The following is a 14,708-nucleotide window of genomic DNA, read 5'->3' on the forward strand; positions in this document are numbered from 1 at the left end:
TTAATCCCCATATTCTAGGAAGGAATTTGGATAGGGAGCGATGCAGAAAGCAAAGGCCAATGTCTTTCTTCCTATTAATCTGTTCAAAGCCAGCAGACAAGACATAGAGCTGGTTTGCACTGGAACATTTAATGCTGGGCTGCAGGCATATGTAAATATACCCCAGATTAATGTAAATCTCCTCCAGTAGCATTCGTTCTCTCAATAAATAAATCTAACCCCATTGAACAAATTTTAATTGGGCTTCTCTTAAACTTTTAAGCAGTCATTTACAACTGGATGTTTTGGTGTGGACAAGCTAATCCAATTGCAAATAATTGCTGTCGATCAAATCGCCAGAGAGATGTGGATATGCACTTGGTTTCTGTTATTGCGTAGGGGCATCCTGGCAGGTTGGTAGCCCCGCTTTTTACCATTGGTTCAGGGAAATTTTGTAAAGGCTTATGTGCCCTGCCAATCAGAAGAGAGAAGGTTATTATTCTCTCCCTCCCCACCATGAGGTTGGCATTTTAGAGGGTCACAATGAGAGATTGAATTCCACTCCACATTCATGCTTGGCACGAATGTCGGTGCCCATGGAAATTCTGCCCAAACCTGGCAACTTAATAAAGATGGATCGCGGGGGAATGCTTATATGTCAACAAGCGAAGGGTTTGTTTCAATGTCCTGGCTAATACCAGAGGGGCTTTTTGGGTCCTTGTTTGTTTCCCTGAAACTGGCTGGCTTTTGCAATGATGGCGGCGGAGTTTGTTTTCCTCTTGCCCCCTGGGCTCCAAGGGAGGCAAGCCGCTTCCATCTACAATGAAGGAGAATATGGAAAAGAGCCTCAGATCGTTCTCTCAAGTTTTTACATTAGTTGCCAGGAATAGGCTCAAAGCAACCAGTTGGCAATGTACAATGGCCATGATTATCCATCAGTTTGCACAACATGCATCTGAAGGGATGAACATATGGGAGGGGCCATGGCTTAGTGGTAGAGCATCTGATGGCCATGCGGAAAGTCTTCTTCTCAGTCCCGGTCATCTCAGGTACAGGGATCAGGTAGTAAATGGTGTGAAGGACCTCCACTTGAGATCTTGGAGAGCTGCTTCCAATCTGAATAGATAATACTGACCCTGGTGGACCTGATTCAGTGTAAGGCAGCTTTAGGTGTTCATGCATTCATGGATGCAATCGAATTTTCCATTATCAGAATGCAACTTTCCTGCCTTCGCCTCCTACTTCCCCTCCTGCTGGAGGTGCTCCGGGGAGGTAGGGGACATTTGCTGTTCAGAGGGTGGGGGAGAATTTGAAATTGCAAAATTAGTCTGAACAGCTCCAGGCTGTTTGGATTTGGAGGACTGTACCCTCCAAGTGGGTCACACAATACTTCTCCAGAAAGATAGGCAGGATTCCAGATGGATTGTATCTACACATTTTGGGGAAGAAACTGAAATAGAATAGGCAGCCTTTGGAGTTGGGGAGATTGTACAACCGTTAGAGGGTTTGCCTGTAAGCTGGGACAGAAATTATCGATAACCTGTGAACTTGTTGTACACCCTTGGCCTCCTTGTTGCTCTTTTGTCTTCATCTGTCTTTCCTTTGACATGGAAGTGGCAACAGTTCACTGGTTTGTAGGAGCAGTAGATGCCCACGAATGACTTCTGCAATAGGAAAAGTGGGAACGAATCCGTAGATGGTGCATATAGGTTTGTCAGGCGCCCAATATGGGTCGAGAGAGAAGAGTTTAAGAGATTAACCTGTTTTATGTGTTCCTCTTTTTAACACAGAGAGAAATTTAGCATTCCTCTGATACCCCTTGGCTTGAAAGAGACCAAAGATGTTGACTTTGCGGTGCCTTTGAAGGTAAATTGTCTAAGAAGCAGACAAAAAGCCATATTAAAACTATGAGCTTATTGCAGATAATGTCATAGAATCATAGAGTTGGAAGGGACCTCATGGGTCATCTAGTCCATCCCCAAGTCCTGCACTATGCAGGACACTCACATCCATATCGCTCACCCACTGTAACCTGCCACCCCCTTGAGCCTTCATAAAATCAGCCTCTCTGTCAGATGGATATCTAGCCTCTGCTTAAAAATTTCCAAAGATGGAGAACCCACCATCTCCTGAGGAAGCCTGTTCCACTGGTAAACCGCTCTGACTGTCAGGAACTGGCCTGCCCTGAGGCAGCTGCACTGGCTCCCAGTTGAACTCCAAATCCACTTTTAAGGTATTGGTGTTAACCTTTAAAGCCGTACACAGTCAGGTCCTGGCAAACTTGAAATTGGAAATCATACCTGCGCTGTCTACAAAATACAGCAATTCTTGCCCTGTCAATCAAGGCTTCCTGTAAATCACAGATTTGTGGTGGGAGGGACTATGGCTTCACCTGTAGGCTTTTTTTCAGTTCCTTGGTTTTTACGGTCTGATTATTGGAAGGTTTTATAGTTCTGTCTCAGAGATTTGATGTGCTATCTGAGTTCGTAATATCCCCCACCCACCCCAAATTTAAGCCTGCTGAGCCCTTTTGGGCCAGTTCAAAATATGACAGGATTGGTCTAATTTTGAAATCTGTTGGCATAAGTTAATGAAGCCAAAGATCAGAAACAATTTGAACAGGGAACATATTGCTGGCTCAGTCAGGCAGACTTTGATCGTGGATTTTGTTCAAAAGACTCTGTGGCTTCTGTGCATTTCATAACTCATGTGACACCTTTTTAAAAAAAGAAAGATGTTTATCGAGGTTCTGCCTGGTGCGCTTAGGAAGCTGTGCAAATATTTACACCATGAATGAGATCAGACACTTAAAAAAAACATCTTCCCAGCCTTTTTCTCTCAATGACCATGTCAGAAAGCTACACAGTGTAGCTTTGGGCTTTACTCTTGGGCTTCACTCTGTTGTGTAGTTTTAATGCTTCAGAATCAAAAGTCCATCAATTTTGCAGAGCCTGAGAACCACACAATCAGCTTATGTAAATGTAAACTGCCCCCAGTCCCATAACAAGCTGCCCTAGAGAGGGCAGATGTTCATCACCCTACCCCCCAGTCGCACTGGACATGTCCAAATCTTAGGGTTGCATGAAATAGCTACCTGGATCCCATGTAACATTTATCTTTCTGTCATTCCCTGGATGACGAAATGACACCACAAAGAGAAGGCTGTTTTTGCCAAGAGCAAGGAAATGAATTTGGCAACCATTGGCTGCAGCAAAACAACCAGCCAACAAGTCCCTCCCAGAATTCTGGGCTTGGCAGCTGGGCAGTTACGTTTTTAATTTCGACAGTCATAGACAGTCCAGCCATTAATTATCAGCGGAGGAAAGGAAGTAGGATAGCAAGGGTAACATGCAGAGTTCCTGGTTAATTTTGACCGCAGAGAGCCAGAAAACGTCACTCATGTTGCATAATGGTGACTAGCAGCGTCAGTATTTTATAAAGCCGTTTAAGTTTTCAGAATGGGTATGATCAACCCCCCCCCTACAAAAAAAACCAAACAATCTGCCAAAACATTAGTCAAGAAAGATGATTCAAATGATGGACTCATGCTAGAGAGAATGATGCTACCATACATACCTGGCTAGCACTGGGTGAGGACTTCTCTGGGCATTTCCTCCATTGGGCTTGAGGTTATTTGACAAAAAGCTTCCTATCCTGCATTTTCCACTGTGGAACTAGGGGCTGTTTTCATAATTAGCCTTTGAGCTCCATGACTTCAGAGAAAGCCCATTTTAAGCTTAGGCATAACATACTTAAGGCACATGCTTATTTCAGGTGTATCTAATTAGAGCCCCTGGAAAATGAATTCTTCTTCGTACTAGCCATTTACTTATGCATATATTGGCCTGTGGGATTTGCTGGTCTTCAGCCATATTAGACATGCAGACCCCCTTTCTGAGTCTGTTTGAGAAATGTCCAAGCTAGTGTTCGGTTGTGTGAGATTCAGTTATTACCCAATTACTCTACTGTTATTCGGCATGTTTTCTTTTCAGGATTTCATTCTGGAACACTACAGTGAAGATGGTTCTGAATATGAAGATGAAATAGCAGATCTGATGGATTTGCGACAAGTAAGCCAAGGCTCTTTAAGAACTGCTGCAATTGATTTTCCAAGAACTTGCTACACTCCTTAAAATATTTAGGGTTGCTTAGGGCCAGTGTGGTGTCTAGGGTGGCTAGACTTCTGGTGGAACCTGGAGATCTCCTGGAATTACTACTGATCTCCAGACTTTGGAGATGGAAAATGGTTGCTTTAGAGGGTCGGCTCTGTAACATCATACCCCACAGAGATGCCTCCCCAAACCACACCTGCCAGGAATTTCCCCACCCAGAGTTGGCAACCCTAGTTGGTTTCCTTGTGAACAGAGTGTTGGACTTGGGAGATTTTGGGGTTTCGATTTCTACTCAGGTTGCTTCTCCCTTGGCCTGGCCTACCTTGCAAGGTTGTTTGGGAGACTAAGATCACCGCTTGGGTACGCTGTCCTGTGACTGATGGAGAAAGGACCAGGATATTTTTGTGTTGCCTTAACAAAGTGGAGGGCTACCTCCCATTTCAAGTTTTCCTTTATGGAAAATATTAACTGTAGAAATACAATTGTTTAATTAAAGCAGCGGTAGTCAAACTGCGGCCCTCCGGATGTCATTGGACTACAATTCCCATGAGCCCCTGACAGCATTTGCTGGCAGGGGCTCGTGGGAATTGTAGTCCATGGAAATCCGGAGGGCTGCAGTTTGACTACCCCTGAATTAAAAGAAGGATAAATCTGTGTGGCAGGTTTGTTATAAATTATTTGAGTCACTGAAATTCTGAGTTTCATGTGGGGAACAGGGCAGCTGGAAAAGGATGGTTGGCCTGTGAAGTGGGTGAGACAGGATGACTGAGAGCAGGCATTAATGGGTTTTCCTTCACCCAAAGGACTGTTTGCACCTACGGGGACAGTGTAGAGGCAATTATGCGGTGGTATGTTGATATATTACACCTAATGGGTGTTGTTTGTTCGTAAGGCCTGCCGTACACCCAGCAGAGATGAGTCTGGAGTTGAGATGCTGATGAGCTATTTTCTTCAACTGGGCTTTGTGGAAAACAGATTTTTCTCGCCAAGCAGAAACCTGGGGATTTTATTTACCTGGTAAGTGTTTCTTCTTCTCCCCCCCCCCCCCCCCCGCCCCAACATCCCCGAAATGGAATACTGTTGATACTGGGTTCAAGCTGACTTGATACATAGTTCTGCCATCTTTGAAACTGAACCCAGGCTAGTTCCTTGTGAAGGGGAACTTGCCTCCCAGCCAAAAAAGCTCTTAGGGGTCTAGTCGAGCGTTGCGAAGAGGGGGTGTGTCACGCTTTAAAACACACAGAGACACACATGCAAAAATGTGCTCTCCCGTTTGCAAAGCTCAGCAATTTCAGCTGCATTATGTGCTCTCATTTGGGATTATTGTTGACTTTTAGTCAAAGCACCAGGCTGGGTCTGGTACGGATGTAACGTTAATCTCTTAATTATGGGTAAGAGGTTGGGTGCAGGCCTCAAGATGGTCTATCTGCTCCTGCTCCCAACTTCCTCCCCCTTCAGCCAAGATTAAGGCTGGCATCCCCCATTAGCCAGAGCTGAAGGAAACCAGAGCCATCAAGGATTTGAAACTAGATGCAAACAAAATCCCTAATTAAGAGAGACCTCTCCAGTAACGCTGTCGGGAGCACAGTATCCCAGAGGCATTCTTTCAGTATCTTTGCTGTGCGATAAGTCGAGTGACCAAAGTCACATCTTCACTGGTTCCTTGTTGGTTTGGCATAGCTGTCTCGGGGCGGTTTTCAACATGGTTAAAATACACAGCGGTTAAAAAATCGTTAAAACAATGAAGTGAAATAAATAATTAAATCTCTGAGCAGACATTTGGCGATATCCCCATATTGTTCTTCTCGGGGTAGACAGGAGCTGGTGAATTGGACCGGGGGAGGTCCATTATATTATTTGTGTATTTATATGTCTGACCTGGCCTCATCCAGAAGCCTGGCGGAAGAGCTTTGTCTTGCAGGCCCTCCAGAGCTGTGTTAGTTCCGTCAGGGCCCTGATATACTCTGGGCGTTCCTTCCACCAGGCAGGGGCGAGGGCCAAAAAGGCCCTGGGCCTGGTTGAGGTCAGTCGGATCTCTTTTGGGCCAGGAATCATCAGCCGGTTAATAGTTGTAGAGCAGAGTGTCCTCCAGGGAGCATATAAAGATAGGCGGTCCCTTAGATACACAGGGCCCAGACCTTAAGTTGAATTAGTGAAAAGCCCTAGGTGTTCCTTTCCTGAATTCTCTATTTTAAACTCTTACTTTCCCCCCCACTCAATAAAGGTATGACTCTTTCACGGGAGTCCCCGTCTGCCAGAAGAACCTGTCGCTTGAAAAAGCCAGTGTCCTGTTTAACATAGGAGCTCTCTACACACAGATTGGCGTGAGATGCAACCGGCAGACGCAGGAGGGGCTCCAGAAGGCAATTGACACTTTCCAGAGAGCTGCAGGTACAGTGCTGCGTGTCGCAACTTATTGCTTATGGCTTCTTTGTTGATGGTCTCTCTTCAAAGGAAACGTCTACATTTCAGCCTGAGCTTCTTAGCTTAATTTCACAGCAATTTAGACACACGGAGAAAAGCAGGATTAAAGCTCGAAAGGCTATTAAGGGGATTTGGGACCAGCTTTTAATTAAACATTCCTTTTCAAATTTTAGTTTTAACCTTTTCCCCTCCAAATCCAGGGCTGCCGTCGGAATAACTCATTTAACTCCAGGCAGAATTAATGCTGTGGTTAACAATTAATGACGCTGTGGGTTTGAGGGCCTCTAGGTGACTGTGGTCCATTATGAACTGTTCTTCTGTCCTCACAGTCGTTGCTCTTTCTTGGTTGTGCTGTAACTCCTGTAGCATTGCACCAAATGGAACATCACTTTCTATAATACTAGTGGTTCAGAGCAGCTATAATTTTTACTCTACTCCACCATGCCCCAAAGGTGGTAATACAATTTTGTCCTAGGTCTAAAAACTTTTTTGTGTGTGTGTGCCCTCAAATTTTAGGTTCTCAGAAGCAACCTAGTTGTAGCTGGAGTCCGTATTAAGGACACTCTGTGTCCTGCAGTTTCAAGCATGTGCAGGTAGCGGCATTGTCTGTAGACAAAGTGAAGATTGTTGCCCCAGACTTTACCCATAAACAAAACCCTGCGTGAAAACCGTGAGAGGAATCACTGGGATCTCAGTACGTTACTTTTGGCCTTTGAGAGAAGAAGGGCTTGGCATGTTTTTATCTGAATTTTGCTTGGCACTTTCTGTGAGACCTGGAGAATGATAGTTTTTAAAAAGCCGTGCAAATGAACTTTCTAATAGGACACGGGAAGCTTTTCCCCTCAAACACTGACTTTGAAGGACCACCCTTCCATGTTTGCCACCTCCAACCAGCTAGTGATCCGTGTCCACAAGGAAGTCTGTTTGACCTCAGTGCCTTTTCTGTCCTGGGCCCCACCTGGTGGAATGAGCTCCCAGAAGAGATCAGGGCCCTAATGGAACTAATCAGGGCCTGCAAAAGGGAGCTCCTCCACCAGGCATTTGGTTGAGGTCACCCAAAACGAAACAATATCTACTGGGCCCCTGAACCTCCCTCCCTTGAACCAACACGGCAGGTATGGCCAACGATGGGTCTGTCAGATTGTTTGCTACATTAAAATGTTATTTCCCTGTTTCTTGTTATTATTACTGTTATAACTGAGTTCAGTGTATTTTTCTGTTTAGTTCTATGTGAACCGCCCTGAGCCTTAGGGGAGGGCAGTGTACAAATGTAATAAATAAATAAATAAGTGCCAGTTTTAGAAGCACACTGGGGATGGGTGGGATTCATACCTCTGAATGACGTCGCGGACTGTTTTTCAAAGTTACTGGGCAGTCAAAGACTTGCTGGTAATACGTGACCAACCAGTCGGGTGAGATGTGTTCTGGAGATTAGACTTCAACCCCATCAAGAGTTACTTTAGCATTTATGGTACAGCAAATGTTTGTTTTTAATTTTCAACAGGATAGTTCCTTAGAGAACTGGATGTTGTCCTAGCTCTTTCGCCGATCACGCTGTTCCGCTTTGCTTGCCGCTTGGGAACGGCATTGGGCCGCATTTCAGGGCCTTCATGGAAGGGTTCCAGGGCTCAGTCATTCAGGGCTGTTCCTCTTCCTCCAGCTTCTAAATGGCCCTTCCTATTCTTTTTTCTCTCTCCCAACCACCATACTTTTAGGGCAGGAGTAGTCAACCTATGGACCTCCAGATGTCCATGGACTACAATTCTCATGAGCCCCTGCCGGCATTTGCTGGTACACAAATGGGAACGTTATATGACTTGTAACAGTACCTTAGGTCCAATCTAAAAGGATCCAGAAGTCCCAGTGGCCAGCAGAAGGGAGTGCGGCTCTGTTGGGGGCCTAGCGGTCGGGAAGCTGCAGGGTAACCTGCCCTGTGGAAGCTCATTGCTGCTTATCAGCAGCCACACCAGGAACAAGCCGCAACAAGGAAAATCACTCCATCCCATTTCTCATTGCCTTTTTGGTTTTAAATCACTGGAAATTGAGAGGATAATACAGCCTTTTGTACACCTTATTCTTGGCAACAGGTTCCTGATAGTAAGGATTTAAAAGAACTTTAAATCTGTACTCAAGATACATTGATGCCTAAATTAGTAATTCCCCCCCCCCAAAAAAAAATGGAACAGCTGTTGGCATAATCTTAATTTCAGTTTTATCTGTTGACTTGTGAAAAGATGTACAATGAACTTGCTTCCCCTTCCCCCTCCAGGCGTTCTGAATTATCTAAAAGAGACCTTCACTCACACTCCCAGCTACGATATGAGCCCCGCCATGCTGAGCGTGCTGGTCAAGATGATGCTCGCGCAAGCTCAGGAGTGCGTCTTTGAGCAGATCTGCCTTCCCGGGATACGGAATGAGTTTTTCACACTAGTGAAACTGGCCCAGGAAGTTGCCAAGGTAGGCTTCCGGTTCATGAGTGCATCTGGTCACATTGAGAAGCACTGATATGTATGTGTGAATGAGAGCTTTCCTAAAATCTTGTGTCCGCTTGAACTCAAGCACCCTTTAATGGGAACAGATTGCCGGCTGAGTGTAATTTAGGAGATGAGAGATTCAGGGGATTTGATTCCCCGCTCCTCCACATGCAGCCAGCTGGGTGACCTTGGGCCAGTCACAGCACTGATAGTGCTGTTCTCACAGAGCAGTAATGTCAGGGCTCTCTCAGCCCCACCTACCTCACAGGGTGCCTGTTGTGGGGAGAGAAAGGGAAGGTGATTGTAAGCCACTTTGAGACCCTTTCGGCAGTGAAAAGTGGGGTATAAAAAGCAACTCCTCTTCAAAGATTGCAGACATGCTTTTGTTTGTAAAAGGCATATATTGCATGCATGTATTGCTCTGATTCAGATCCAGGTTAGATAGAGGGGAGGGCGGGATTAACCCTTCAACTCAACTCGGTTACATTAATCAAAATCCTACAAACGCCACATGGTTCTTAGTAGTCCTGAGCTTGGAGGTTATATCCCCTTGCAGCTTGCTTGTTAATAAAATATGAATCTCTGCCTGCCTGGGCTTTTGGTACACTGAGCTTGCAGAATAACGGTTTCATTACCAGAAAAGTGCGGATGGGAATCCCGTTTTCAATTCTGATTAATTCTGACTCTCAGAATTCTGAATGGCAGGCGAGGATTTCCATCTAAGCATTCCTATTTTGAGGGATAGCCTGAATCAAGCCTATGAGAAGTTACATTCTTTAGTGAAACTGCATAATCTGGTGAGCAGAGGAAGACCAGTTGGTAGCAACAAACAAAGGTCATTCAATTTGTGACTTTGAAGCTGTCTGATCCAAAGCTTGCTTTGCCACTGTCAAAAGCTGGCATTTCTCAATTATGCTCCTGACCTAAATCCAGATTGTAATCTAGCCCTTGGGAAGCAAAAGTTCCTGATTATTAAACCAGCCATCTGCTAATAACTCTCCTTCTGTATAAAGGCCACTGAATCTTTGGCCCCAACCAATCATTCTGCCGGATTATGTTAAGGCAGGGATATAGTTCACAATGCCAAGTCAAAAGCCAGGTCAGTGTGCAGTCATGTTTGTTCTCCTTTAATATCTATGCAAAAAATGTGAAATTTTAACTTTCCAGTTGTTGGGGTATTTAAAGAATGTTTGGGGCAGTGATAAAAGAAGTGCAGAAGGGGAAACAGGTAGACAGAAGGCAAGGATTAAGAGCCTCCAATGAGGCCCAGTGACTTGTCCAAGATCTTAAAGAAACTGACCCAAGAACAGGGGAATTCCTAGTTTGGAACTCACCTTTGCCATGAGTTCTCAGTACACAGAGTTGCCAAATAGTGGTTTCACTGAGAGCCAGTTTGTTGTCATGGTTAAGGACGGTGACCTCAACTTTAACATTGTTCTGCATTTCAGGTTGGAGAAATCTACATGCTGGTTAACACAGCAATGAATCAAGCTCCAGTCAAGGAGAACATCCCTTACTCTTGGTCGAAACTGGCCCAAATCAAGTCAGACCACTTCAGAGCTTTGGCTCATTACTTCATTGCCACGATTCTGAGCGACCACCAATGTGAGAATTAGTTCAGTTCTTTTCTCTTACATGCCTGTGCAAAATGATTGTAGTCGCAGCTCAAGAGAAATGGGCTGTGTAATTTTTTTTTGTCCATCTATTGCCTTTTTGAGGATTTTTTTAAAAAGATTGTCAGGGCATGTGTCAGAATTACAGATCCGGGAGCATTGGTCCCCTTGCAAATCTTGGGGAATTAAACACTTGTATGATGGATCCATAATCACTTTTATGCATTTGGGCCTGTGCTCACAAACACTCAAGGGGCCAGTTCAAGCACTGACTGTTGTTTCATGTGTTGCTGAAGGATCATTTTGAGCTGTAAATTATATTGTATAATGTGACGGTCTTTAATGTGCATTTTCCTAAGTATATCTTTAAGTAAAAAAAGCATGCTCTTTGGTCTCTGTTAATGGGGCATTTTGGACTTCTGCAACCATGCCTTTGAAATAAATAGTCAGCATGAAACTAGGTGAGTGCAGACTCCAGAAGGCAGGTACGATAGACAACGGATGCTGCTTTTACACAATAGGTTTATTGCTACAGGCATTTGCTGCAGATGACAATGACTCCAGGCCACTGTTCATACCGCCCACTAATTTACACTGGTCAAGAAGAGTCTGAATCACTCCATGCAGCATTAGAGGAATACAATATGCCCGTATTTGAGATAAGGTTTCCAATTGGAGCTTGCAGGAAGGAAAGGCTTCCCTGTCCTCCCTCCCAATAATTTCATTATGTCACCCTGAAAAGCACATAATAAAAGTCTTTGCCCCAAGGAATTTACAGTCTGAAACCAACATACAACCAGTTGGCTTGTTATGGTGAGCAAAGATTTGTCAGGTCTTCAAAGGCTGTGGCTCAGTGGTAGAGCCTCTGCAGTTAAAAGGACCCAGGTGGGAAGAGATGGGAAAGGCCTTAGCCAGAGACCCTGGAGATCCACTGCTGGTCTGAACGGACACTACTGATTTTGATGGTCCTTCAGTATAAGGCAGCTTCCTGTGTGTTTATGTGTAAAGAAGAAAAAGATACTGGACATGTTGAGTAAAGTGACCTTGGGTGAACAAGAGATGGTATTCAGGCCTCTGGCTGTAAAACCAGTTTTGTGAACAATCGGAACAATGCTCATGGTAATCCCCCAGGAAAACAAGTTGCGGAGATTGTTTGGAAGCATTTCAAACCACTCCTTCCCTTAGCAGGCTTGAAGGAATCTGAAGCAGATGGGAACGAAATCAAGCAAATACTTTACATCAGGGGTTTGCTGGCAGGGGCTCATGGGAATTGTAGTCCATGGACATCTGGAGGGTTGCAGTTTGACTACCCCTCCTTGACCTGTTCTTTATCTTTGCGCCCTCCCAGTGCACCAGAGTGATGATGAAGACCAGCAGGAAAAAGCCTTCTCCCAGCTCTATGACCACATGCCTGAAGGCTTGACCCCATTAACCCTTTTGAGGGACAGAGATCTGCGCAAACAACTGGGTAAGCACAAGGAACGGTGCCTTGGTTAAACTTGTGCATTGTTTTGCCACAGTTTGCACTAACTGAAGTTCAGAACCCATGCTGGGTTATAGGGCTAGTTGTGGGGCTGAGCTTTGAGGTGAAAGTCAGGGGGGGAGAGGACTCATAGGCTCAGTAGGGGGTCACCCAAAAGCAAACATTCAAATTCTATATTATCATGATAAGGCAGACTTCGGTAAGACCATTAAGTCTAAAATGACCACACTGCATTATTTCTTAGAGCATAAAACATGGTTTGCAAATTAAATCCATATGGTTTCTGCTTCTAGTTCACCATCCAATTGCATGCAATGGCTTGTCAACCCAAATTCCACACCAAACTGTAAAAAGACTTCCTTGAATGTGGTTTGGTGTTAGGTCCGTGCATGCAGGTTTTATCTGTTACGGAGCTCCACAGACAGCAGATCAAGACAAGACTGTGTTTGGGTAGATCAGCCTTTCTCAACTTTTTTACCATTGAGACACCCCTGAAACATTATTCAGGCGTTGAGAAACCCCAGAAGTGGCACAATTGTGCAGAAGATGGTTGTGAGGCATAGCTGTGTACCTGCCCACCTGACTCCCCTCCCCTTCTCACCCCTCCAGGCCTATCATTGGCTATTTTGGGAGGGGGGGGTTGACATAAGCATAAATGGTCATATCACCTAATACATAGAATCATAGAATAATAGAGTTGGAAGGGACCTCCTGGGTCATCTAGTCCAACCCCCTGCACTATGCAGGACACTCACATCCCAATTGCTCATCTACTGCTTCACATTTTTAACAATTTTTTTTTTAAATATAAAATTAAGTCCCATCCATTTGGGATACCCTTCCCGGGCCGTCAAGAAACCCCCGGGTTTCACAAAACCCTGGTTGAGGACATCTGGGGTAGATTGAGATTCACCTTTGCCGTACTGAGAGACAGCCAGGCCTTTTTGCTGAAAGGACACTTCCTTCCGTACTCAGCTCAACAATCCTCCGACTTGTATTGGATCTTTGAGCCATGACAATGGGAAGATTCCGTTACTGAAACTGGCACTGAGCCTTCTGCCTGGGAAAGAGGATGACATTTGTCTAAAGAGCTGATGCAGTGAGGCTCATTTCTGTTGATGCGGTGGCAGAGGAAAGGGCAGAAAGTTAACAGGACAATCCCTTTTCATGAAGCTGTGCTTTTGCTTCTCCAGGGAAAGCCCACTTGAGGAGAGCCATTGTTCACCACGAAGAAGCCATGCGGGTGTGTGGCTTATGCAAAAAGCTTCGGAACATCGAGATCCTCCAGGAGATTCTGGCCGTTGCACACAAGCGCTCCTGTCTGAAATATTCCCAGCAGGAGCAGGAAGATGATTTCCTGAGCTTGGTGCAGGCTCCTGATATACTCCGTAAGTACTTTTCAAACCACCGTGCCTCTTACGTGAATGCCTTTCATGTACTTAAACGCCTATCGAGGCAGCTGGGCACAGAGCCGCACCCCTCTAAATCTCCTGTAGTCAGTGGGCTTAAGGGTGTAACTCTGCTTAGGACTGCTTTGTAAAGAATCAGCAGCACGCCAGGAATTCCAGGCTTCAAGTCTCACCTCGGTCTGGGGCTGACCCTGTTGTTAAGCAGGGTAAGGTAGCCTTACTCTGGGGAAGCATATTAGTTCTATATTTTTGCCACCGTGGCAGACATGGGAGCACACTGTCTTCTCTAGAAACTTACGAACTCACAGCAGCACAGATTTCATTCTGGCAAGTAAATCTATTAGGGCCCATTGATGCTATAGTAATGTCCAGCTTTCTGGAAAAAAAAGAGTTATTTCCCCCTTATTAACATAATTAGTGTAAGATTCAATAAGTCCAGGGATTAACTTATTCTTACAGATAATATGATGGATACTTGAGATTTTACAGCTTGCTAGTAGAAAAAAATAAGAGCCTCTTGTGGCGCAGAGTGGTAAGGCAGCTGTCTGAAAGCTTTGCCCATGAGGTTGGGTGTTCGATCCCAGCAGCCGGCTCAAGGTTGACTCAGACTTCCATCCTTCCGAGGTCGGTAAAATGAGTACCCAGCTTGCTGGGGGGTAAACGGTAATGACTGGGGAAGGCACTGGCAAACCACCCCGTATTGAGTCTGCCATGAAAACGCTGGAGGGCGTCACCCCAAGGGTCAGACATGACTCGGTGCTTGCACAGGGGATACCTTTACCCTTTACCTTAGTGAAAAAAACAATGGTTCTTCTGAAGCTCAGAAACTATCTGTGGACACCACCCGCCCCAACGGACACGTATTTTTCTGTCTCCATCACCAAAACTGGTGTGTGAGCATCTCTGCCTCAGCCACAAACTCACTGCGGGTCCCAGAGTAAGCCTCTAACTTACAGAGGCAGATTTCAGGAAGGACATTTCTGTCTAGGATTAAAAGGAAAAATATATGCAACTAACAGACCCAGGGCCCTGACCTGAATAGCTCAGGCTAGCCTGATGCCGTCAGATCTCAGAAGCTAAGCAGGGTCTTCCCTGGCTGGTATTTGGATGGGAGACCTCCAAGGAATACCAGGGTTGTGATGCTGAGGCAGGCAGTGGGAGGCTACCTCTGTACAGGTTTTGCCTTAAAAATCCTATGTTGTCCTAAGTTAGCG

At 45.3% G+C, this 14,708-nt stretch overlaps 1 protein-coding gene across 2 annotated transcripts in view; it reads left to right on the forward strand.

Moving 5' to 3' along the window:
• The window catches only part of RHPN2 (rhophilin Rho GTPase binding protein 2), a 37,521-nt gene that overhangs the window by 16,866 nt on the left and 5,947 nt on the right, over positions 1–14,708 (forward strand). For both annotated transcript variants that reach the window (XM_077310147.1, XM_077310148.1), the window contains exons 4-11: positions 1,770–1,845; positions 3,972–4,049; positions 4,984–5,108; positions 6,316–6,482; positions 8,785–8,972; positions 10,438–10,594; positions 11,951–12,070; positions 13,279–13,473. In XM_077310147.1, the coding sequence (XP_077166262.1) occupies positions 1,770–1,845; positions 3,972–4,049; positions 4,984–5,108; positions 6,316–6,482; positions 8,785–8,972; positions 10,438–10,594; positions 11,951–12,070; positions 13,279–13,473 (1,106 nt within the window). The remainder of the gene's footprint in view (positions 1–1,769; positions 1,846–3,971; positions 4,050–4,983; positions 5,109–6,315; positions 6,483–8,784; positions 8,973–10,437; positions 10,595–11,950; positions 12,071–13,278; positions 13,474–14,708) is intronic.

Source organism: Paroedura picta, chromosome 14 (assembly GCF_049243985.1).
Source record: "Paroedura picta isolate Pp20150507F chromosome 14, Ppicta_v3.0, whole genome shotgun sequence".
NCBI classification, from domain to species: domain Eukaryota; kingdom Metazoa; phylum Chordata; class Lepidosauria; order Squamata; family Gekkonidae; genus Paroedura; species Paroedura picta.